Genomic DNA, 26461 nt, shown 5'->3' on the forward strand with positions numbered 1-26461 from the left:
TGCTCTTTAGATGAGTTCTTTTTGACTCGATTCGCCCGAGCTGGTCAGAGCTGCCTTCCATCCAACCTGCGTCGGCTGGTTATTAACAGTGACCGCCTCATTTCGTTGGCAGGCCCATACCTTGTTGTACAGGTCCGTCGTCTCACCACAGAATCTGCATTCTGAGTCAAATGACTCCGGGTCTACTACGTGTAGTCTCTGTTGGTTGCTGTAAGTGTTGGTCTGTAGCTTTCGGAGGCGTAGTTCCTGCCTTTTCTTTAGTATCATAGCCGGCGGAGGGTATACCCGACAGGATAATCTAAAGTGCTGAAGTATGTCGGTGTAAGTTAGTGGTGGGGTAGGAGGTTTTACGGCATCTATACTGGGTGCCCGGGAGAGAAATGCTCGGGCTGAGGCATGTGCGCTCTCGTTCCGTGGGATGCCCTGTTGACCTGCTAACCATATTAAGTGTTTGTGTGTGGGTTGGTAGCCACTGGTGTAGCTATCTTGCAGGATTTTAGCTTCTAGCGGTGCGACCCTGCCCCTTAGGTAATTGCGATACGCTGTCTATGAATGTGTAAGAATGTAATCCAAGCTAGTGTGTGTTGCAGCTAGAGCAATCGCCACTTCTTCCCCAGCCACCAATCCGGCGCTGTGATTGCGGCCGCACGGGGGTGGCATTGGAGGGGGAGCGAAGAAAGCCATTAAGTTATCGTTAGGTCGCGGAATGACGCCAGATGCGCGCGCCGAGTTCACTCAACGAGCGGCTCAGTATGCGGGCTAACTCGCCGACTTCAACTGGGTGGCGAGATTTATTGCGGCCTGACGGCAAATGTTAAGCCGGAACACATGGCGACAATGACAACGTTCTTCTCCCCTTGGAATTGAATGGAGCGTTCGACAACATTACCCACGATATCATACTCACCCACCTTTCTCAAACTAACCGCGGCAGAAACGCCTTCCATACATTCGGAAATTTCTGACCGAGGGCAATCTTACATTCGAATCCAGGATAAGGAACATGGCCCTTTTCATTTAGAACCCAGGATTGTACCACAAGGCGCGGTGCTCTCTCCCCTGTTATTCAATCTGGCTATGATGCACCTAACTACCCAGCCGGGCGCTGTCGACGGTGTGCAGCATCCGCCTTACGCCGATGACATCACCCTGTGGGCCAGACAGGGTTCCCACGCACACATTGAGGCCAACCTGCAGGAGGCGGAGACCATAGTGGACCGTTATGCTCGCCGCTGCGGCTTCCAATGCTCCACCCAAATATCTGAATTTGTGCACAACGCCCCTCACCAAAGTGCACAGCCAAAATTTCATTCTCTTCAGACAAGTCCAATTCCTGAAAATATTGAAGTATGGGTACTGGGGCTCTTTATACATCAAGACAGACGGCCAGAAAAAACACTGGCCAAACGCCGTCAGGTGGGGGACTAGGTGGGCCGTTTGGTCCGCCGGGTTTCTCACAAGCGCCCGGGGATGACGATGTAAGGAAGCCTTGCGGCTGGCGCATGCATTTGTAACCAGTAGAATTCTAGACTGCGCACCTCCACCTGCGGAAGAAAGACGAGGATGCACTCGAAGTCATGCTCCGCAAAATTATTAAGCGGGCTCTGCACTTCCCTGCGAAAACCTCCAACAAGCGCCTCCTGGGGCTGGGTATGTTGAACACATTTCGGGAGCTTCTGGAAGTCCACTTCTCCAACCAATACACACGTCTTTCGAAGACGTCGCCGGGTCGCCGCCTCCTTGCCCGACTACACATCCAACAAACCACTCTCATGAAAGAGCGCGTACGTATTCTATCCCAGTGGAGATGCGCCCTCCACGTGCGCCCGCTTCCCGCGAACAGCGCTCCTGTCCGTCGTGTTCCGCCTTTTTCTTGTCCGTTGTGTTTTTTGCGCTGGTTCCTTCAGAAGAATGTCTTACCAACTAGCCCAACAACAAGTGTTGCCGCGAACATGAGCCGTGAGGACAATAATGGCCGGCGCCTGACCGAGCGGAAGCCCTGGCCCGCCACTCTGGATCGAAACTCGGCGTATTCTATGTTGATGCTTCCGACCGCCACCATGGCGGATGGTGCACGGCGACGGTCGTCCACGAACCCAAAACAGTGAACGGCCTTACTTTCCGTGCCCGTGACCCAATAACGCGGAGGAGGTCGCCATTTCGTTGGCTCCATCTCATCCCACTTCGAAAACAATTATTTTTGACTCGCGAGGGCCCTGCCGCAGCGTCCCGCAGGGCTGGGTATCGTACCTAGCCTACCGCCTTCTCCAAAACAGCGTCTACACCGGTGACCCCGCTCACCGGCGTTTAGATTGGGCTCCTGCTCAAATGTTCCTTAAGAGAAATAAGGGAGCTGACGCCGCCGCCCGAGCGCTCTCTCACAGGCCATTCCCCTCTGTCCCCGACGATCACCAACTCGAATTCATTCCAGCTTACCCCTTTCTAAGATTGTTCTGCTTTATGAATTTGGGCACGGTCTTTATCCCCGCTGTTTTACTTTATCAATTTCGACACGGTCTTTATCCCCGCCTTGTACAGGTCTCTCAATGGCGGAGGAGTGGCTTCTGCTTCGCCTGTATACTAATACTTTGCTGTTCTCGGCAGCTCTCAAACACTTTTGCCCTTCTTTCTCGGGCAGCTGTCCGCACTGTGCGGAGGTCTTCGGACACCTACCACATGATGTGGCCTGCCCCTCCAGCACTGCTATCTCCCCTCACCTTCACTCCACTCAGGAGGACTGGGTACTCCGGCTCGGTACACGAGCGCCTTAACCACTGAGCCACCGCGGCGGGTAGGGCCATAATGCATCGCACTTTTTCTAGCGAAAGCTACACTAGGCTAGCGGTGCCTTTCGCGGTGCCTCCCAAAGGCCACACTACTGCCCATGCGCTGTTACCACTGCAACTAGCACTATGGCGACCATGGCGCCGCTGCCCCGCAATGCGCATGCGCAGTGTCGCGCCGTGCTGCTGGGATATAAGCCGTAAGGGATGCTTTCGCTCCTCAGACGCGCACCATGGAAAAAGGAGAGCAGTACAGGCTGAGTAAAATTGAGTGTCCCAATCCAGAAGTCGTCGCGTGGTACAAGGCCAGCCGACAGCGTGAAAACGTGGCGAGAAAGGCGAGAAAAGGAGAACGAGAGGAAGGCCTCACGAAGAGATGACGCCAAGCATGTGAACGACAATGACGGCGTGTCGAGACCGAAATGTCTGTAGAGGAAACTGCGTTTGCTACGCATATCCTGGCCTAGCTGAGCTAAGCCAATGCCATTTTTTTCCGCTGCATACTATTCGGATCGAATATATGGGAAAGCTTCAGGAACGTTCGGCATCATGTAAAGGATCAGTTTCGCCGCACTTTCGGGGTAATTATCAGCTCAGTGACCTATGACGGGGAGCTAAAAGCATTTCATTCGAAAAACATATTCCAATACACTCTTAACCTCACCCCGCAATCATCTCTAAGGCGACCACTTCTGGATTTCTTGCAATAATTATACACCACACGGATCTCTCAGATGTCGAGGTTCTTGCAAGCTACAGGTTGGGGTAGCCTTGCGAATTCCACCGGCAATTGCTCCACCAGAGCGACATTCAAATGTTAATTGAGGTTCACATATCAGGCACATACCCGAGTCCCGGAGCTCTCCTTGAGACCTCCCGTTTTCGTTTCCCTGTAGCTCTCTACTCGGCCTACTTCTCTCTTCGTCACCCAACCCGGAGGGCTTGGCTCCCGTACCGCTACCTGGATGGCCTGCTGACCCTGCAGTGAGGCAGGCCTAAAACATTATCATCCATGCCAGAGCCATGTGCTGCTTATGAAGTTCTTTCTCTCATTGTCGACTGCTCTACTACATTTGCCGATAGGAAGCACAGCCGTCGGCGAATAGGCGCAATCTCATACAGTTACGATACCTCAGTATTGTCGCATGGAGTTGCTGGGCAGTGTCTCGAAAAACCGGAGCTGACGCTCCACTCTGACCACATCTTTTCTTGGCTACTCAGGTCACTACGCTGGTAACCTACCCGACGCATGGGCAGTTGATCACCCAGCGTGGCGTGCCACCTTCGCTCGACGTGAGCAGCGTGCGGGCGGTGTACATAGGCGGCAGCTGTGTGTCCGCAAAAGTTCTCCGGGCACTCCGCGAGATCTTCCAAGGCTGCATCGTCGTCTACGGTAAGCACTAGATATCGTTTTATGGTTATCTTTACAGCTTTAGCTGTTTGTGCGGCGTTCACAGTAATTTCAAGGGAGAGTGTCGGCCCGTGCCGTCTGGTCAGAGCGCATCGCCTCGAGTGTTTTCAGCTTTGCGCAGCCACCGCTGGAAGGAAGCTGCAATAAAGCCATCGGGTTTTAGGGCTATTGGTAGCCACAGAAACACAACCGACGTCGTAAAGAGCGCTACAGTGTTGCATCACTCAACCTGTAGTTATAACAACTATACAGGGTCTGTTCTGAAAGTAGTAGGACTGGTTTTTTCCTGGGCGAACGGGCGGACGAGAGGTGGTCTGCGCGTGCAAGATCGTTGAAGGGGGATATTGGGAATGCTGGGGAAAATCGGCAGTCGGCTCTCGGCCGTTGAAGAGAGGAGGTCGCATTTACTGTGAACCCCTGTCGAAACGTCTCGTCACGCAGAATCGTCGAGCGTTTACTGGATCAACGATACGCGATCAAATTTTGAGTAAATCTTGGTAAAATGGGCAAAGAGACTCACAACATGATTAAGGAGGCCTACGGTGACGCTTGCATGGGTAGATCAGGTGTTTTTTGAGTGGCACAAGCTTTTCCGAGAAGGTAAGGAAAGAGTGGAGGAAGACGACAGCTCCAGACGCCCTTCAACCAGCAAGACCAACGAAAATGTGTAGCGAGTGCAACATTTACTTAACAGTGATCGTAGAATGGGTATCAAAATGGGTATCAGAATGATTGCTGATGACTTGAGCTTTCCTCAAACTCAAATTTTCGAGATCGTGACAGAAAACTTATCCATGAGGAAAGCGTGCGCGAAGTTGGTGCCGGGAGTGTTGTCAGAGGAGGAAAAAGCCAACTGGTAGGATCTTCTTCATCATGTGAATAAGGACCCCGATTTTTTGCCCAGCACAAGGCGGCAACGCTGCCTCAGCCCCCCTACAGCCTCGACTTGGCCCCGCCATACTTTTTTCTATTCCCTAGAATAAAATCGACGCTCGAGGGGAAACATCACGGATCGGTAGAGGTGGTTCAACAGGCCGTGACGAGGGAGCTAAACAGCATTCCGGTCCAGGCGTTCCTGGAGGCGTACGAAAACTGTAAAACTCATTGGCAGCAGCGTGTAGGTGCGGAAGGGGTCTACCTTGCAAAATCTTAATCGTTTGTACTATTCTCTTGAATAAATTTTGTTTAAAAAAATCAGTCCTACTACTTTCAGAACAGACCATGTATATGCACGCCGTTGCGCAGGAGAAAAGAATACGTCATAAAAGCTCAAAGCCTCAATGTTTGCATCGGTCACATGAGCTACGTCACTTCCGTTAGGTGACCGCTCTCGCGGCATCAGCAGAAGGGGGGCTGCCGCGGTTGAGTGCTCTCTTGGATTGTCGCGAGCGACATTCATTCTTACTGTTATTACGTCGAGAGCCTTGCTGGCCTCATTACGTGAAAAGCCGGCATCATGTGTTGTGTGCTAGTGTGTTCTCGCGGATGATACAAAAAATGTTAGATATAACTGCGGCACCCTGTTTGGAGAAGTACGTAAGCATGACGTCACACTTTAAGACGTCTGACCTTATGACGTCACACCCTATGACATCACACAACGGCGTCGATATAACACTTCCACACTATTCACGTCAACTGAGACTTGACATCAAGTCATGTGTCCCTTAAACAAGTCCCTTAAACCGGAAGTTGATCACTTATTGATCAGTTATCGATCACTACCGAAATCTTATCGATACCTTGTACATACCACAATTAATTGTCCTACTTAATCAAGTTCCATCAATTGCCCATCTGAGTGTTTTAACTTGGTGCCGCGCTTTGTTTTCAGATTTGACGCGACGCGTTGGCACCGCCCACACTTCCAGTCACGTGGTGCCATACTTTTAGTGTTTGCAAATTTGGTGACACTTTTGCTCCTGCGGCGGACTCTTTTTGGACATTTTTTGCTCTAATTAATCAACTAATTAACCCACCTCAACACCCCGATTTCCCGTACGATATTTTTTGTTGGCCTATCCTATGGTACCTTTGTTTTTCGCATAAACGCATTCGTTCGATCGTAATCACACGGACAAGCTCGTGATGACACGAAACCGCCCACTTTTTGGACATTTTTGGCTGTAATTAGCCAATTAAGCCACCTGGACCCCTCAACGTTTCCTTCGAGATTTTTTGATGCTCTAACCGATGGTACCATCCTTATTCGCATAAACCCATTCGTTCGGACGTAATCGTGCCTACCAGCTCGGACATATTTTGCTCTAATTAATTAACCCACCTCAACTCCCCTACTTCCCGTACGAGATTTTGGTTTAGTTTAACGGGCTCAACCTCACAAAGTGTCTCAGGCTCTGAGAGATGCTGTAGTGAAGGCTCCGGAAATTCCCGCCATCTAAAGTTCTTTAACGTGCACTGACACCGCACAGTACACAGGCCTCTAGAATTTCGCCTCCATCGAAATTGAGCCGCCGCGGTTGGGTTTGTAGGAGATTTTTTGATGCTCTGTCCGATGGTACTATTCTTTTTCGCATAATATCATTCGTTCGGACGTAATCACGCGGACAAGCTCGTGAGACGAAATCGCAAACATAGCCATACACTGCTTACGTATTAGAAATCGCACCGTTGAAAAGATCAAGAAATGCTGCCGTTTCACTACAGTTGTACCGCGTTAGAGAGCAAAAACTATGACATATCGGACAACTGTTCTCGGTTTGGCATCTGCAATGGTCAGTGCGTTCCGGTAAAAATTGATAAATAAGTAAATAGGCCTTTCAGGAAAGGAAATGGCGCAGTATCCCTCTCACATACCTCGGTAGCCACCTGAACTGCGGAACTGCGCCCTAATGAAAGGGAGGAATTTGGGAGAGAAAGAAGAAAGGGAGAAAGAGGTCGGACACTGGATTGGCAGCGCACCCACCCTGCCAGCCTTGAAAGTAGTCCCATACACGAAACTGATGAAACGGGTACTCGGACTCAACATGCACAAACACAGACGGCCAGACACCACATTGGGCAAACTCCGTAAGGTGGGGGACCAGGTTGCCCGCATGGTCCACCGGTTTCACATCACAGAACTGTGTAGACGCACCCGCCATGTGCGACCTCTTCCAGCCAACATGTCACACGAAGACCATAATGGTAGTCGCCTGGCACTAGCGGACATTATGGCAACAAAACAGGTGTATACTGCGTGGACGCCTCCAGTCCTCACCACGGGGGATGGTACACGGTCGCGGTGGTTCACAACAGCAACACAGTTAACGGCCTCACCTTCAGAGACCGCAGTGCAACACAAGCAGAAGAGTTGGCGATTGCTCTAGCGGCCTCACATTCCGATTCAAAATACATAATCACCGACTCGCGAGGGGCCTGTCGGAACGTCGAACAAGGCTGCACTCCCTTCCTAGCATAAGGGAAGAAAATGCGAGACGAACATGACATGACATAATGTGACGATATCGTGGCCGCACTGATGTTTGTTGGCGCGAAGTTATATTTATTTGATCGGACCAACCTGCCCACCACTGCATTCTCCGTAAGTTTGAAGGGGGAAGAGCGACAAACTTCTCCACCCCGCGTGCGGAAGATGAGATTCGACTGCTGACCGCCGATAGGGGCCACGCCTGATTAGCCGTTGACCGGAGGCATGAGGCGTATACAAGTTCCTCAACAAACCCCTTTACTTCGGTAAGAAAAAAGACAAAATGTTACGAAATAAACCCAGCAAAAAAGCGTCAACACACAGGCGCGACGCGAATTACAAACACAGAATGAGAACACAAAAAACTATTAAAAGGGAAAGGGAAACATCAAGGTGATTACTATACAGCACGTTACGACAACGAAGCAATACTGTACAAAAGGTTCGGACAAGAAAGAGCGACATAGACAAATGAAAGAGTAAAGCGAGTGGGGAGAAACGGTGACTTGGCTGCGGGGTGGAAAGGTCCGGTCGCAGGGAGCGTCGGGCCGCGGAGGCGCGCGGGGCTGATGGCGGATTGCGGATACGGGCGAACTTGGGCTACACGTCTTCTACGCGTCATCGAGGCCGCCGTCGCCGCGCTCTATGCGTCAGAAACCCGCCTAGGCTCCCTTGCCGACCACTTCCCTGGCTGACCTCACACACGTCCGCACGCACCGAAATCTCCAAGCCAACTCCTCGGCTCACGGTTTTCCCGCCGTCTCGTTCCCATGGCAAACAACCAAACAAACAAAAGCTCAAGGCACAGCGCGAGTGATATGCAGATGTTGAAAGGGGAGAAACACGAAGAAACAGAGAAAAAACGCGATGGAAAGCCCCGGTCCTCACGAGGAGCGATGCTAACTTGCCAAGGTCGGGAAGGGGGCTGGGGCATTCAACCGACCGCTTCCCGTCCCCCGCAAGCGCTTGCTACACGGCCATAATACGAGGAGAGGGCGGAGTGGCCTTGACCCTCCAGCGTCGCGAGGGGTCAACCGTCCACGCCGGGGAGAAAAAATCATCGCTGCTCCGTCGCGACATGCTTGCGAACAACAGGCGCCGTGGCCACCTCGCCCACAAAAGAAAAAGAAACGCAAGGCATGCACGAACTTCGTGACACATACATACGGAAAATCATCACTGATTAAAAAAGGCGATCTCCTGTGGGAATACAGCCAACGATGGTTGGCTTACATACGAATTGCCTAATGCGTGAATGTGAAAAGCCTCCGATCTCAGGTGTGAGGTGTGATCTCTATACTTGGCGATGATAGTAGTTTGGATCCGAAACACCTCGCATTCATTGCAATCTGCGGAATGAATTTCGGCGTGACTTGTTTTAAGTGTCTTTCGCGTGTTCGCGTAGCCGTTCGTTGACGCACCGTGCGGTCTCCCCAACGTAAACACGGCCGCAAGTAGAAGAAAGACTGCGGGGAAAAAAAACCCTAAAGGGGATGAAGGGGGGCGAGGTCCCCATAAAGAGGAGAGAAACATCGTTTGCGCTATGCAGAATGCTGCTTTCTTCTTGAAGGTGAGATACCAGGTGTTTCACCAAAGATACTCTGCAGGTTTCAAAATGGGCATTTTCAGCTAGAAGAGCCCTCTTTCTCGGCATATAACTGTGAGCGGCTCAGCGCCACAGAATACAACTAAGTGGTGTTAACTAGTAAGCAGGTTAACCAACACTGAATAGTCTCTTTTAACGGTTACTGAGTCTTATTTATTGAGAGGGGTACAGCCCAAGAGGAATAATACCTTTATAATTTTTCAGAATTTCAAAAAAGCAGTTACCCTGTCCGCTGTGGCCGAGAAATTTTGCCTATATCACGCCAAAACACATGGGCGTTCGAAAATATTCGGGTACGGCGACCTCGGCAGTGCACATAACTCGTCAACACACTGGAATCTGTTGGGCCGCAGCTCCGATGATAACTGCGTTTTCGAAATTCCATACACTAATACATATATTACGGTGGGCTAAACGCCTCTCTTGATTTGGACTAGGATGTCCAAAACCCGCATTTGCTCCGTCACCCACTCCGCCGTATTCTGTCGCTTATTTTGCACCTTCCACTTTTTCTTTCATAGCGCGCGGCGTTCTCAACTTAACCTCAGCTCTTTTTGCTAGCCTCCACGATTTTGCCACATAAATGACTACTGGTACGATATAGATGTTTTATACCTTTCTTTCGAACGGTATGGCCGCCGCGGTGGCTCAGCGGTTATGGTGCTCGGCTGCTGACCCGAAAGACGCGGGTTCGATCCCGGCCGCGGCGGCTGGAATTTCTTTGGAGGAGAAATTCTAGAGGCCCGTGTACTGTGCGATGTCAGTGCACGTTAAAGAACCCCAGGTGGTCGAAATTTCCGGAGCCCTCCACTACGGCGTCTCTCATAGCCTTAGTCGCTTTGGGACGTTAAACCCAATAAACCAAACCAAACCTTTCGAACGGTATGGCAAACTGCACGCCATTCGTGGTCTGAGAGTACCTGCCAACTGAACTTCAACCCCGTTCTTATTCTTTAAGTTAATTTAAGGCGGAAGCCTTTAATGCCTCATCGTTCTAAGCAAGAGTTGTCAACAGAAATGTCACGCTTTTCAATTGATCAAAATAGTCGTGACGTGCACAGTGCGCGAATTTCAAACGGGGCCAATGGTACTTTGGCTAGCAACCATGCAACCAATTGAAAGGATGGTATAGTGCTCCATGTAAGTGAGATTGAGTTTAGTTAATAATTTAATTAATCAATTAGCCTAATTAACCTTTCTAGGCAGACCAGATAAATAAATAAAACTGAGTAGAAAATTGGTCGAGTTGGGGGATCGAACCCGGGTTTCCGGCGTGCGAGATGTGCACGCTAACCACACCGCCATGCCAGCTCGATGGCTTGGAATGAACAAAGGCTCGTCTAGTGAATGCGTCGTCTTTGTTCACTCCCATCTTCCTCCCTTCCGGTTACGGCGAGGTTCAGGTGTCCACCGAGATATGCGAGACAGATACATTTCCTTTCCTCAAAAACCAATTTACCGCCGAGCAAGGCGTAGAGCCGAACGGGCGATGGCGTTCTGTGGAATCCCTCGCAGCGTTGTAAGACGCTGTCGCGTTTCACTCTTAGAGGCGAAGCCCAACATCTTAACAACGCATCAGTGACACAAGCAGCAACACCGCGCATAAGGCTTTCGCCTCACCGTACTTTAGGTCACGAAAGTGCCCCCCTGAATTTTTTAGGGTAACTGCATAATGCTAAAACAAGGCAAGCAAAGGAAGGGGTGGCAGAAAGTTACATGAGATGTTGGAAGGGGGGGGGGGGGGGGGTAGACTAAGACGTTGGCAGTGATTGACCTTTATGTACACTCCAATAAGCTTAGTAGAGAGCTGAAAAGCCACCTTAGCTCCATAGTTGCTAGCTGTGTGTCTTCCTCATTTTAAAGAAGACAGCTAGCATGCTTTTGTTCTCCCTCTTGATGGGCTATGCCCTCTCCACATCGCTGCGCGCGTGTTACCACGACTTGCCCCGTGAAAGCTTCAACCAAGTTCAGCTTCGCTGTTAAAACAATACCCAACGGGGATCCAGAGCCCGCCTTTTTTCGTTGCACATCATTTGTACATGCACCACATTTCCCGATGAGTGTATGTAAACCAGTTCATTTTGAGAGATTTGTATGCGTGATAGAAGGGAGTGTGTACTGCAGGTGCTTTTCACGGTGCTAAGGCGCGCCATTAGCACCAGCCAGTTTTAGGATGGTCTAAAAGGGTAACTCGTTACTTTTTCTTGCAAATTTTCCACATGACGACTCTGATGCCAGCGGCTAGGTGGTAAATATTTTCCAACATTGAAAAACATAGCTTGACCCACCATTTCGTGCGAACACTGACGCTAAAGAATGCTTATTGAGATGTGTTCTCCTAATCCTCTCCTGGTATCGCTCAATTCGGCAGGTTTGTTTTAAGGTCTCCAAAAATATTAATGTGAAGCACGACAAATTTCCAGATGGCCTACTTTCGCAGTTCTGATGCTGGTATATCGTATTGCTTGATTACAGAAATCAGTGAATAAGTCCTCCGGCATTCAACATAAATAAAACCAAATGTTCTCTGAAAACCAGTTGAGTGACGTCTGTTATGCGGGTCCACACGGCTGCAGCCCAGACCTGGCCGAAAATTTAAAACATTTCTTTTATTATTCCATAACACGTTCATGTGAATGAGAAAAGGCGACTGATGTGTCAAAACTAATCAAGTGTGTTAGTGAGGATTAGGTTTGGTTTGGTTTATGGGGTTTAACGTCCCAAAGCGACTCAGGCTATGAGGACGCCGTAGTGAAGAACTCCGGAAATTTCGACCACCTGGGGTTCTTTAACGCGCACTGACATCGCACAGCACACGGGCCTCTAGAATTTCGCCTCCAAAGAAATTCGACCGCCGCAGCCGGGATCGAACCCACGTCTTTCGGGTCAGCAGCCGAGGCCATAACCGCTGAGCCACCGCGGCGGCCTGTTAGTGAGGATTGCTACAAAGTACCTGCATTATCAGGCTCTAAAATGTGACATTTTGGAAGCATATCAACATGCCGCCTAGACATTTCCTTCCTCCTATGTAGCAGTAAAATTGTATCATTGCCCACATACATTACTCAACTCTCATAACAGCCTGAAGTTGCTGCACCTTCATATTTGTGAACCGGACTCAGCAGAGGCATGCCGATATTATGTCGTGACCCGAGCCTACCGAAGTACAGAGACGCTGGTCACATGGCTCTTGATAACCACAGAGTGGACACGGGAGTGACAACCTCAGGCCGCTTGCGAACGTTTCGGCAAGAGGACTTCTCATTGTCCATTTTCATCTTGTCCTATTGATAAGCCCACTTGTCGAAACTTTGGCAAGCACCCTAAGGTTTTCTCTCCATTGTTCACTTTTTAATTACCGAGCGTACCAAAGTTGCTCAACCGCCCCGCCGCGGTGGCTCAGTGGTTACGGCGCTCGGCTGCTGGCCCGAAAGACGCAGGTTCGACCCCCGCCGCAGCGGCCGCATTTCGATGAAGGCGAAATTCTAGAGGCCCGTGTACTGTGCGATGTCAGTGCACGTTCAAGAACCCCAGGTGGTCGAAATTTCCGGAGCCCTCCACTACGGCGTCCCTCATAGCCTCAGTTGCTTCGGGACGTTAAACCCCAATAAACCAAACGAAACCAACCAAAGTTGCTCAACCATTTCATATGAAGCTAGCATCAAGCGAAGTGCAAATTCTATGCAGATAAATCCAACCACGTCTTCTGAAATAGGGACGCAAATTCATGAAAATAATGAATGGCAGATGCTACGATGTGGATGATTTGTAGGTACAGTGGTGAGCAGCCTTGTCTAGAGCGCTTGAGCAGTGCGCACTTGGTAACAAAAACCGAAATTAGAGAGCCCCTTATTACAGGGCAAAGTTTTCTTGCCTGCTTTGTTTACGAGGCTATCTGGCGCTACTTCCGTGCAAGCGTTGCAGCTGGACCCTAGAGGCTGCCACAAAATCTGGATTTGTTTGCAAGGAAGTGCACCGCCCGAGCGCTCTAGACAAGGCTGCTCACCACTGTACAGCCTGTAAACTGTATGATGTTATTGAAGGAATCGTATTCTTAGCTGTAAGAAACAGACTCAACACCAAGACACACACACATACACAGGACACCCGCTAGAGTTTAACTATCTATACTGGACACTTGTACGACATAAATATGTATCACTTGAACACACGCAGGTGCCTCGTCATCCGCATCAGGTCTAACTACGCCCTCCCCTCTCCTGCAAGGCATACGGTTGCGCAGATAAACAATCTCTTTTTCTGCCAACGCCAGGCAGGGAGTGCTTACACACATGTCGCCCGCCTCTTGAATACGAAAGGCTTCGATAATTTCTCTTTCTTTTTCTCGGCTCCCACATGCATCACAGACGTAGCGTCATATACAGGGATACAGCCTTTACAACTTCTGCAATGCTTCACCAATTGATCTCCACCGGCCTGTGATAAAACATCCCTTCTGCGCTCTCTTATCCTATCGTTGACACACCCTCCGGTCTGGCCTATGCCGTATTTACTCGCATAATGCTCGCACTCGCGTAATGCTCGCACCCCCCACATTGGCTATCAAAAATTGGGAAAAATTTTTTCCCCGCATAATCATCGCACCCCCAAAATTACTGCCGCGAGCCGTCTGCTTCTCGTAGCGGTCGCCATCTATTGATCGCGGCTACAACTACCGTATTCACTCGATTCTGATAGACGTACGCAACGCGAGTAGTGACGGGAGGTTGCACGCGGCAAATAAAGTGCTTTAGCAGCTTGAGCTTACGTTCACCTTGTACTTTCATAACGAAGGTAAGTTCCGCTTGAAAGTAATGTTTTCGTTATATTTACAATAGCGGACCTGACAATCCCGATCTCGCACCCATTCATCTTTTCATTTAACACTCCGAAACATTTGCTTGAAAATTTTCCCCGCATAATTATCGCACCCCCAAACTTCGCGTTGATTTTCAGGGAAAAAAAGTGCGAGGATTACGCGAGTAAATACGGTATATACCTTGCCACAGGCAAGTGGAATGGTGTACACCACTCCCGTTCGGCAGGTTACAAACTTCATTTGGTGCTTTTTGCTGCAACACGGCTTCTTCGTTTCTGTGACTGCTGAACATAATCGTAGCAGCTTTTCAGGGGCTGTCAACAAAACACCAACACCACACTTCTGGGCAACTTTCTGAGGCGGTGGGATAGACTGTGGACGTACGGGATTGCGACCCGCCACTTAAGCCTTTCTTCACCTGCCTTCACTTTGGCACCACCAAGCTCCCTTAGTAAACCTTCAACCACCGCAATCACCGATTCCAGAGGGTAGTCCGCCTTGTGCAATCGGTCAACCTGCTCTTGCAGGCTGGTTTCCATGTTATGCGGGCAGGACTTCTGCAGAGCCGCACGCAGGCTGTTCATCACAATGCCGCGCTTCACTACCTTCGAATGAGTCGAAGCGTAATATAAAACCTGTTTTTTTGGATCTCGGCTAATATGCCCAGCACGTACGCTCACCCGTGATGTAGAGGGACACTTCTAAAAACGTGATAGTGCCATTCACTGAAAATTCATGAGTGAACCGAAGCCCATCTACACATCTGTGAAAAACATCTAAAACACCAGATACAACTAGCCCAACTTAATGTTTTAACGAAGTGTATGATGTTAGTTAAAATGTTAGGGGAGTGCACGAAGGTGGAGAAGATTTGTAATAAGGGAGTAATTACTCATTGCCATCCACCCAAGATCAGCCATACGGCTGCAAAGGGAAATCTAAACATCTTTCTCAGAAGCTTCGTAGTCAAAGAAAAGTTCGCCCTGGTCCGAGGTTTGAACCCAGTACCACCGGTACACCGAAGCACTGCCTGCACTAACCGGGACGCAAGCGTGTTGTAGGGCGAGGGTGAATTGATTAGTAGCTTGAACTGCGAACAGTGTTGGTCAAATGTTTAAGGGTATCCCTAGAGATGGAGAAAATTTGTAATAAAGTTATTAATTATTGGCATCCACCCAAGCGCAAAGAGAAAGAGAAAGCTATGCAGCTCTCTCAGAAACTTCGTAGTTCAAGAAAAGTTCCGCAGCATTTCACCAGAGCAGGCATAAGAGATTATTGGCAAAACTATATGGCTACCATTTCACGGCTCCAGTTCATGCGCTTCCTCTGTCATATATCATGCACCGCTTACAGTAAGTGTGTGATAATGTCTCTAGATCCCAAAAGCAATATTACTTACGTTGAAGACAATCGTGAATGAAATAACGGCACAAATACCTAGCACCAGAAAAAACAATAATAAAATGGAGAAAGCAAACCAACTGTACTTGCAATTAATTTTACATAAAAATTATTTGGTAATTTAAATTATTAGGTACCACTTGCACTGTCCAGCCTACAAAATCTTTAGCTGGCTTGCGTGACGGCCCCGTTTTCTGTGCTCCTCCAGCTTATAGCTGAACAAACTTGAAAAAATATCAAATCTATGCTCAGACTCACTAACCTCGTGCTTAGCATTGAGCTTTCCGCAAGCTTCCTTCGTCTTAAAGCGCGGGAGTGCAGAAAAAGCGGTCTTCGCGAAAGGTGGCTAGGGATTTGGCTGGATGTACATACATCCATGTTAAAAATGCAGGTAAATGCACCTGATAAATGCAGGTGAACAGGATGAGTTGAGCTTTGAGAATTCGAGGCCGTCCTTGCCTTCAATCCAGGAACAGTCGTTCCAGCTGACATTGTTAGAAGGCTCTTGTTTTGTATAGAGCTAAATGCTAGGAATGCTTGAAATGGGGCTAGATTGTACTGTGGTTTGTCATGGTGCGCTGACAACTGAGCAAGGAAATGTAGACGTTAAAAAGTGACCTAGAACATGTCACTGCGTTCCATGCCTTGCTTTGAAGTTGCCATCCCCCTTCGGCAGATCTCTGTGCAGAGCTATTCAAAATCGGCTGTGAGAAGTCTGAGATATACGAGGTCTGTTAGAAAAGTATCCGACCTTTGGCCGTTGAAAAATAACTTGCATAACTGGAGCGTTGCAAACCTAGTCATCTTTAAAGTAGTCTACTTGGGACTCCACACACTTCTCCCAGCGGTGCTGCCATTGTGGGAAGTATTCCGAAAAGGCCCTTTTCGGAATGGAGTTTAGCTCAGCTGTCGTTGCAGCCAGAATGTTCTTCCTTGTCTGAAATCGCGCTCCTTTCAATGACCTTTTGATTTTGGGAACCAGCCAGAAATCGCAGGGGCCATATCAGGACAGTAAGGAGTCTGTTGAACTACAGGAGTCTGGTTTTTCACCAAAAAATCTGATTCGAGTGCGAGGAATGTGCAGGAGCATTGGCGCGATGGGTGCGCCAATTTCCTGTTGACCTCAGCTCCGGGTTCTTGCGCCGCACATCATCACGTAGGCAACGGAAGACATCCCTGTAGTACTCTTTGGTCATTGTTTGACCCTGTAGAGTGCATACTCGTGGTCTGCCACACAGAGGGTGTCAAAGAAAGCAGTCAGCATCACTTTCACATTGATGCGCAATTGTCGGGCCTTCTTAAGTCTTGGTGACGTGGAATGCTTCCACTCTGACGACTGGGATCTGGTTTCCGGGTCGTACCTGTAGACCCAAGACTCGTCACTAGTGATTATGATGTTTATGAAGTCGGGGTCACTGTTTGCGGAATCCAGCATGTCCTGTGAGACTTCAACACGAAGCTTCTGAAGGAACCAGCGCACAAAACACAACGGACAAGAAAAAGGTGGTACACGACGGACAGGAGCGCTGAACTTACAACTTTATTTCGGAAGTAAAGATGCAACGTATATATACAGCCATGTCAGGGAGGCGTGTCACACAGGGAAAGCAAGAACAAGTGAAATCCACAAGGTCATGATGAGACAAGCGGCACAAGCAAACCAAAAACCTTAACTAATATAACATGTGAAGGTGACCAGTTTTAATGGAGGCAAGAAAAACAACAGGGAAAAAAACAAGGGAAAAAACGCCAGACCTCGTGAAGATGAAAACTGATACTGATAACAAAAACCGATAAAAACAAAAAGGCAAAAGCCAATAAAAGCGATAAAAGCAATAAAGTTAACAGGGCAATGGAAATGAAAAAGATAAAAAGCCAACAAGTAACACGGCAAAAAATACTAACAGCTAAAATTAAGAAAACATCGCGGAAAAAACTAACAGCTAAAAGGTAAAACCCACAGAAACATAAGGTTAAGTCTTGTTTAAACAAATAGCGGAATCCGACCAACAAGACTTAACCTTATGTTTCTGTGGGTTTTACCTTTTAGCTGTTAGTTTTTTCCGCGATGTTTTCTTAATTTTAGCTGTTAGTATTTTTTGCCGTGTTACTTGTTGGCATTTTATCTTTTTCATTTCCATTGCCCTGTTAACTTTATTGCTTTTATCGCTTTTATTGGCTTTTGCCTTTTTGTTTTTATCGGTTTTTGTTATCAGTATCAGTTTTCATCTTCACGAGGTCTGGCGTTTTTTCCCTTGTTTTTTTCCCTGTTGTTTTTCTTGCCTCCATTAAAACTGGTCACCTTCACATGTTATATTAGTTAAGGTTTTTGGTTTGCTTGTGCCGCTTGTCTCATCATGACCTTGTGGATTTCATTTGTTCTTGCTTTCCCTGTGTGACACGCCTCCCTGACATGGCTGTATATATACATTGCATCTTTACTTCCGAAATAAAGTTGTAAGTTCAGCGCTCCTGTCCGTCGTGTACCACCTTTTTCTTGTCCGTTGTGTTTTGTGCGCTGGTTCCTTCAGAAGTATGTATTACCAACTAGCCCAACAACAAGTGTTGCTCAAACACGAAGCTGCTTTTGCTCTACCGTGAGCAGCTTCGGCACGAATTTCGCCGCAACTCTCTCCATGGCCAAATCTTCGGTGATAATGGAATGTTCGGAGAAATTCCTCATGTCCACCTCTTGCTCAATTTCTCGGATAGTCACGCGACAGTCCCGCTTCACCATAGCGTTCAGTTCGGCAATGACCTGGTCATTTTGGCATGTTGATGGCCGATTGGAGCGTGGCTCGTTCTCCACCGATGTGCGGACATATTTAAAACAATTGTAATACTGCTTAAACTGTGTGCTGCTCGTAGCATCTTCACCGAAAGCCGTCTGAATATTTCGAATGGTTTCCACGCGGCTGTCGCCAAGTTTATGGCAAAATTTGTTGCAGTAGCGCTGCTCCTTTCACTCCGCCATTTTCCTTGCAATAAAAAACCGACGAGAGCACTGCACACTGTCTCACTCAAACGCTGCTTCCCAGCGACTGACGCTATCGGCAGGCGGGAAAAAATTCATGCATGCGCATGAAGGTTCAAGGTCGCCTGATGCAAGCGCGCTTGTCTCATATCCATCAGGTGTTGGCAAAAAAAAAATAAAGTCGGATACTTTTCTAACAGACCTCGTATATTACACAAGGAATGTGCATAGGTGCGGTATTGCATTCCATATGCATTTTACGCGGCAGCGTATAGAGCTGTCCGGTCGAAAAGCCGTTGGCGTAGTTTTAGTCGGCACCGCAAAAATTTCCCTGCTAAGCTGGGTCGTCCATTTTTTCAAGACAATTGTGTCGCGGACAAATGTGTGCAATATGGTGCAGAGAAGTGGAAAAAAGAATGAGTGCCGCACTAAGCACGTAGACAGGTTCGTTCCCTGAAAAACTCGGGTGGTGTACAAAATACCCCTGGCATGTGGGAATTGCTACATAGGGCAAACTGGGCGTTGCCTGAATGTTCAGCAGCAGCATCGCGCAGCCGTTGAATCATTGGCGGGGGGCGGGGAACTGGCAAAACATTGTCGCCTTTGTCGTAACTGCACGCCCAGGTTCCGCGACACAATTGTCTTGAAAACATTGACGATCCAGCTTAGCAGGGAAATTTTTGAAGCCTACTGCATAAAAAAAGAAAATGAATGTTGCATCAGCTCTACTTCAGTATCGGTAACCAAGAAAGAAATCAACTATCTAGCTGCTAACTTGTGCCACGCGCGCCCACGTGCCTGTATAATGTGATGGCGTCGGCTGTTTATCAGGTGTGATTACGAATCTTGTATTAATGTGGTTTTCCTTGTAGTAAACCTTAGTTGAAGTCCGGCGTCTTGTCCTGTGCTTTCCTCTCTTCGTCCCTCGTCGTTTTGCGCGGTTGCAATATGCACTCCAGTGTCAAAATGCTCAGAGCGAAAGTTTAATGCTTCATGATGGTAATAAAGAAACTTTACAGTGTGTAATTGATAAATTTATTAATTTAAACAATTGAGAAAAATAAAAAATGTGTTCATTTACACCACCACCACCTTCAACACGCTGCCGCGTTCGACTCTTAAAGGCGAAGATTAAGTGTCCTCCAATTTGTATTATCAGTATAGGAGTTGTACTTCTTAACTTCCCACAGCAGCGTGAAATTATTCAATCTATTCTCCTCTAACAAAAAAAAAGGCGCGCGGTGGTTGTGCGAGGAATGCTGGGAGCATGCTCACCGGTCGAACTGGATGCAATGGCTTTACGATGTCCAGCATCGGCGGCGGGACCAGACCGGCCGCGTGCCAGTTTACTTCTCCGCCAGCTGTTCCTCTCGTCACAATTGGCGTCTTGAACGAAAGGAATAAAAACGGAAGGAAACGCTTCAAAATTCCTCCCCATTGAAAAGCATATTCTCCACAGCAGCCCCACCCCCGTCCACAGTACTCGGGAACACTATTCGACTGATAGTACAACGTGGACGGGATAATGTCGTCTAAGCAGAAGAAAGCTTCTCTACAACGACTGCTGTAAACACTGATGTTCGCTGTCCTAACCAGCACTTTCTCTCCGCTCCTCGCACAGGTTACGGCTTGACCGAAGTGTGCTGCGCCGTCGCCCACACACGAGGGACGTGCCATGATTTCAAGACGATCGGAATCCCAATGCCCTATGTCAGTGTGAAGGTAAGACGGCTGCAAATATGAGTCTTCAGCATTTCACGTTGAGCGTGTAGGCCTTGTCTGCTGTACAGACACAAACTGAACTAAGTAAAATGACGAGCAAGATGACTTCGGCGATAACACGAAAATTTATTTATTTATTTATTTATTTATTTGAAAATACTCCTAGCCTCACATTTGAGGCCGCTGCAGGAAAGGGACACGTTACACATTGAAAGCAACAAGCTTCAAGTAGGCACTGTCGTAAGTAATTTGAACTGATGAGGCAGTAGATATGCACTCTATCTTTTATACAAACTCTAGCGTTTGTACAAACGGTAAAAATGGCCATAAATAGGAGTAAGTGACAGGTTAGAATATTTAGCACACGAAAACAGAGACAAAAAGCTAAAAAGTCAGTAGATATTCAAGAAGCAAATGATAAGACGCATCATCTTTTGACAAAAATCAAACAAACAAACCGACAACCAAATCAAGAAGCAACATAGCGCGCATGCGTCCCGGTCCAAACTATATAACTATATAACGTATCAAGATAACTATATAACGTATCAAGGCAAATACCACCGAAAGAGCTTCCTTTTATGTGTGGGCTACGTTGGCTCGATAATGCAGCGCTATACGCTGAAATCGATTGCTATGGAGACGCCCACACCGCCACTCACGTAGTGGCATTATCAAAGCAAACAATAGTTAATGGTATGATTGAAACAGCGCAAGGCCGAAGGCCAAAAAAGAGAGCAGAGGAAAGGAGGAAAAGGACAACACAGCGCTGACAACCGACAACCACCTCATATCATGTACAACCAACTCGCCCATCAGCTCGTGCTTTCAAGCTTCATTAATAGTTAATGGTTTTTGTTCAGAACCGTTGCTTAGAGTTTCGTTAGCTTGACCGCTTTTCCTCGCATATTAATGTCCCTTGATTAGCTCACAGCGTTTGTTCTTTGTCGCACCTCAAAGCTAAAGGCAAGAGAAGTTGCAAACCTGCCGGACACAGCCTAACTAAACGTAGAAATAAATGAAAAAAGTAGCCAATTTCTAATCAGGAAGGTGGATTGAAACCAAAATACATGTTAATATTAGTTTATGCTGGCCGTTTCTTTTTTCAACCATGAAATTTTTCCCAACGAGGTAATGAATGTAACACCAGTGAGCATAAGTGAGCTAACTATAATAGCCGCGGCGGTGGATTAGAACTTCTTTTTTATGGGTGTCTAACGTCCCAAAGCGACTCGGGCTATGAAGGATCCCGTAGCGAAGGGCATCGAAAATTTCGACCACCTGGGATTGTTTATCTTATACTGACACGCACAGTACACGGCCCTCCAGCATTTCTCCTCCAGCGGTGGCTTGCTGGTTCTGATGCTCGGTTGCTGACCCGAAAGGCGTTGGTTCCATCCCGTCCGCGGCGGTCGCAATTCTATGGAGACAAAATGCACTGTGTGATCGCATGTAATGTGTGCCAGGTACTGTGTGATTGCAGCGCACGCTAAAGTACCCCAGGTGGTCGAAATTATCCGGAGCCTTCCACTATGGCGCCCCTCATAGCCTCAGTCGCTTTGGGGTATTGAACACCATAAACGTAAACCTAGACCTGAACTTACTATTCAAAGTTTTATTATAAGCGATGCTGCATGAGGCAAACATGGCGCGTTCGGAGTCCGCATCCATCTGTCGAACGCTTACCCTGCATCTCGAACTTTCAGCAATAAGCAAGAACATTGCGAAACGGCGCTAATTCGCTACTACGCTGCTGTATGAAACAAACTCGCACATAAACAAGTGTTGTACGTCGTCAACAGGACGGAGGAGTGTGTTGGGATTTGTGGGGATGACTCAGGTTTGAAGGAAGCCCGAGAAAGGGCCGAGAAGGGTGCCTTGGAGGTGACAGCCTCGTATGAGCGGCTAAGCACGCCTGAGAAAGAGCGCTCAAATGCCTTCCTTCTCGTGTGCTGCAGGTTGTGGACCTTGAGACTGGCGAGAAGCTGGGCCCCGGTGAGTGTGGCGAAATCTGCATCAAAGGACCAACCTGCTTCAAGGGCTACCTGGACAATCCCGAGGCCACGGCTGCCGTATTCGACGAAGAGGGCTTCGTAAAGTCAGGCGAGTGTGGCCGACTCGGGTGAATGGCGGATACGCTTTGGTAAAACGACGAACTGATAGCTAAGGACTGGTAACAGGCCCTCGAGAACTTGCAAGCTATGACAAAATCTGTCAGTTGGAAGCTTTGTGAAGAAATATATAAATTAAATCGTTATTTATTCGCTCAGAATCGCACAAGTGTGCTGAAAGCCTTCTGCCAATTCCTGTTCAACAAAAAAGCATTGCTATCTCATTAGAGTAATTGAACGTAATGATCTTTAAATTACAACTTTTAGCTTTGACCTAGACAAAAGCTACACTAGTGATAGCTACTTATTTTTTACATTTTTAAATTGAATTGGTGACATGTCGAAATCAGCTGCAATGTGAAATTTTATCCTGATTAGGTCGCACAAAGGCTAAAGCTTTGTCGAGCACAAACAACAAAAGTGCGTTTTAAAAAAAGCAACTTCGGCACCACTTACTCGCTTTTCATGCGATAAAACGGCCGTGAAGTAACGTATCACGTAACTTAGTGCCACGTCTGTAAGAAAAAAAATGCCTATATGCTCCTCTAGCACATCTTGAGTATAAAGTGGGACACTGCTGTGGCACGGCTAGAGAGACAAGAAACGTGATATTAGCGACCGAGGTTTATTTGCTGGCTACGTACAGGGTAGAGCCGGTAACTACCTCACCTGCCAATAAACGTGTCTGACTTCGTTGGTGGAGACGTCGAACTCGCACCGCCTGACTCGTTGACGTGAGAACTCCTCGTCAGCCAGGGCAGTTGTAGTGAGGGGGCTGTCCGGGCTGCTACATTTGCAGTTGTACGATATTCACAATTAAGCATCGGTGAAAGGCCGGAGAATAAATTGCACGAAAATTATACTTAGCTATGGAACCAACTCGCCACACTCAGTTTCCTTTAGACCTTACCTCGCAATCCTTAAACTCTCTTTTGCTTGAAGAAACTGAGTTTTAGCCACTAAAACTGTACAGCCACAACCACGTGGTTTCTTGCACCAATAGAGAGGTTACATTAGGTTAGGTTAGAATAAGAACTACACACATAGACACTGGTTACCTGAGGCAGAACATTTAAACAATATCTGGAGAGATTAAAAGAAACTGTTTATCGGGCAGACGTGTGCCCGAAAAGAACTGAGTGACTTGGCAGCGGAGTAGCAAGAAGCGTGCTCGGTGGTCGTCGAACAAAATGCCCTTCGCTCTCGGCCGTGCTCAATTTATGGCTAAAAAGAAACCACCGAGATAAGGCGCCAAAGCCAATTCAGCAGTCCGGAATAATGTCCAAGCAGTTGTGCGCGGGCGCGACCCATCCAGATAAGTCTGGTCACATCTCGCGTCACAAGCAAAATGATACATCTCCAAGCTGGCAGCTTTCAGTGTGAACAGTACAAAAATTCCAGGCAATATTTAAATTAATCGCGTTTGTTCCCTGCCGCACTCTCCTATTTTCTACTCTCTCAACGTTACACCTATCATTCACCTAAGTCTCCATTAATCTACCTTCATAGTTACTTAAGTTAAGAGAATATGTCTATTTAGGGTAGGCAGTGACAGCTGATCCGGATCATGAGAGGGAAATAGCCAGAAGAGTAACAATGGGCATATGGGAGGTTATCTCAAATAATGAATGGTACTCTACCAGTGTCCCTCAAGAGAAAAGTATACAACAGCTGTATCTTACCGGTACTCACCTATGGGGCAGAAGCGTGGAGGCTAACAAAGAGGGTTCAGGTGAAGTTAAGGACAACGCAGCGATCTATGGAAAGAAAAATGATAGGTGTGAAGTTAAGAGGTCGGAAGCGGCCGGAGTGGGTGAGAGAACAAACGCGCGTTAATGATATCGTAGTTGAAATGAAAAGGAAGAAGTGGGCTTGGGCAGGGCATGTAATGCGAAGGCAAGATAACCGCTGGTCCTTAAGAGAAGGCAAACGTAGCAGGGGACGTCAGAAAGTTAGGTGGGCGGATGAGATTAAGAAGTTTGCGGGGATACGGTGGCCGCGGCTGGCGAAGGACGGGGCTAATTGGAGAGACATGGGAGAGGCCTTTGCCCTGCAGTGGGCGCAGTCACTCTGATCTTGATGATGATGATGAAAGTTACTTGGCGAAGATTTCTTGACGATACTGTGAGGGGATAATTAGAGGCAAAGGCACTAACTGACGTGTTGCCTCCCTCCCCCCTCCCTCGTAGGCGACACGGGCTACTACTCGTCCCGTGGTGAGCTGTACGTGCTGGACCGCATCAAGGACCTCATCAAGTGCATGGACCTGCAGGTGGCACCCGCCGAGCTGGAGGAGCTTCTCCACGAGCACCCTGACGTGGCGCAGGCGGCAGTGGCCGGAGTGCCACACCCGGATTACGGCGAAGTGCCCCTTGCCTTCGTTGTGCTTAACCGGCAGCCCGCAACAGAAGCAGAGGCGCAGGCTAAGAAGGCGGCCATCGCTGCCTACATTAAAGGCAAGTAGTTCTCCCAGAAGCGAGGAAGCTTAATTTCATATGAGCGGGACGTGTGAATTCATGAGAACACGGAGCCTAGAAGCGCTGGCACGCAAGATAGCAGAAGCTATCAGTGTCCAGAATTGAGGACTACATCCACAAGGACCGGTGTTCCAGTCAACCTTTCTTAATCAATTTTAACCGTCGGAGTGCACATGTGTGCAATCAAAAATCTATCGAAACACTTGTGGTTTCTGTAGGTATGCAATCCATATAGTTTCGAAATGATTTCCACATGATGATCTCAACGTCATACGCAGTCCGTATACAGTTCAACTTACAGGAACATTTTAGAGACACCCTACGTTTGAGACGGTTTCCTCACTACGGGGTACGTCACTGGTAACTTCTAATTAATGGATGCTGCAGTCCGAGCTCAGGCCTACCTGCATCAGCGTTTCCGCTGGGAAGTGCAATTTAAAAATATACGGCCTTAGATGCATTCACACACTTCACACACAAAAAAAAACATTGGAAGTAAAAACTGGAGAATCCTCAGCTTCTCTGCTTATCGCGCAAATTTCCGGTGAAAGCAGCTTTACTGCATGCTCTGACGCCGATGCTCCGCCTGGTTTCGCCTCTAATCGGCTTCCGGCACAGCAGTACACTTTGCACGGACTTGTTTGTGCCGACAACGACTTTCACACTCTTGCCCGCGGCGGCAGCTGTGAGCTTTTCCGTCGACAATAGCGCAAACAGCACAGATGGCGCGTGCCGAGCGCCGGTTTTTAGAGCGCAGCTTTTGTAGTAATACCTTTACTTTCCATCATAGTGGTGGGGGGAGTAGGGATAAAAATCTGGGCGATCAGCTTCACAAGGCTCCAACCCATCTCGAAACAAAAAAAAGGGGAAAGGGCACCACTTTTTTTTTGTTTTTTTTTGCTGCACTGTAGCGTCTACACAAAATAACATTGCACTCGAATACACATTATAATGAAGGGTTGTCAGGTCAAGATTCGCAGAAACAAAGATAACAACATTTGCACGAAACATGCGCAAAAATTTGGTTCGTTAAAAATGCCAAGTCACAATTTATGCGAGTAAAAAAAAGGGAAAACAAACAAAAACGGGACAGATTTCTTCCCGTAGCTACAAAATAATGAAGCAAGGTGAATGTTGAAAGCTCTGAGCACTTGTTAATCTTTCACACTCTGAAAATAGGTCCCCTGTCGTTGCGTTCTCCTCTCTTTCAGCCTATACTCTACTACTACTCCTTTTCCTTCTCTATAAACGCTCCTGTTTCCATCAGTTCACCGCCAACGTCTTGGCCACTCCCCCGTGGTGGGTATGTGCCATTTTATTTGAGGCCAACCAACCAACCAAATAAGGAAATGCAACTGTACCATGCCACTTATTAGATAACAAAATGCAGGTTTTACGCAAAGGGGAAAAAAGAAAAATTACGATCACGGCAAATAAAACGTTAGAACCATTTCTCAGCACATTCATATCGATAAGCAGGCTAAGTCAATAAAACTTATCTGATAATCGATAAACAGGTTAAGTCAATAAAACTAATCTGATATCATCTTTCGATACGCGGTCGAGTTGAAGAGCATGTTTGTTCACTAAATTCAGCAAGATTAAAAGGTCATACCGTATCATCTGTTTGAAGAAAGTTAGGTTTTATTAGTCCCCAAAAAATATACAAGACATGATAAATGTGCAGACGAGGGTCCCAAAGTCAAAGACTGCACCGGGACCCTCGA

The 26461-nt window shown here is 47.8% G+C and overlaps 1 protein-coding gene across 1 annotated transcript in view; it reads left to right on the forward strand.

Annotated features, from left to right (window-relative positions):
• Nucleotides 1–26461, forward strand: part of LOC149337705 (luciferin 4-monooxygenase-like) — a 118195-nt gene that overhangs the window by 86529 nt on the left and 5205 nt on the right. The window contains exons 7-10 of the mRNA XM_089554498.1: nucleotides 4005–4176; nucleotides 20046–20146; nucleotides 22105–22249; nucleotides 24447–24713. Coding sequence (XP_089410624.1) covers nucleotides 4005–4176; nucleotides 20046–20146; nucleotides 22105–22249; nucleotides 24447–24713 — 685 coding nt within the window. The remainder of the gene's footprint in view (nucleotides 1–4004; nucleotides 4177–20045; nucleotides 20147–22104; nucleotides 22250–24446; nucleotides 24714–26461) is intronic.

This window comes from Amblyomma mixtum, chromosome 7, assembly GCF_055824585.1.
Source record: "Amblyomma mixtum isolate Tamu chromosome 7, ASM5582458v1, whole genome shotgun sequence".
Classification (NCBI taxonomy): Eukaryota; Metazoa; Arthropoda; class Arachnida; order Ixodida; family Ixodidae; genus Amblyomma; species Amblyomma mixtum.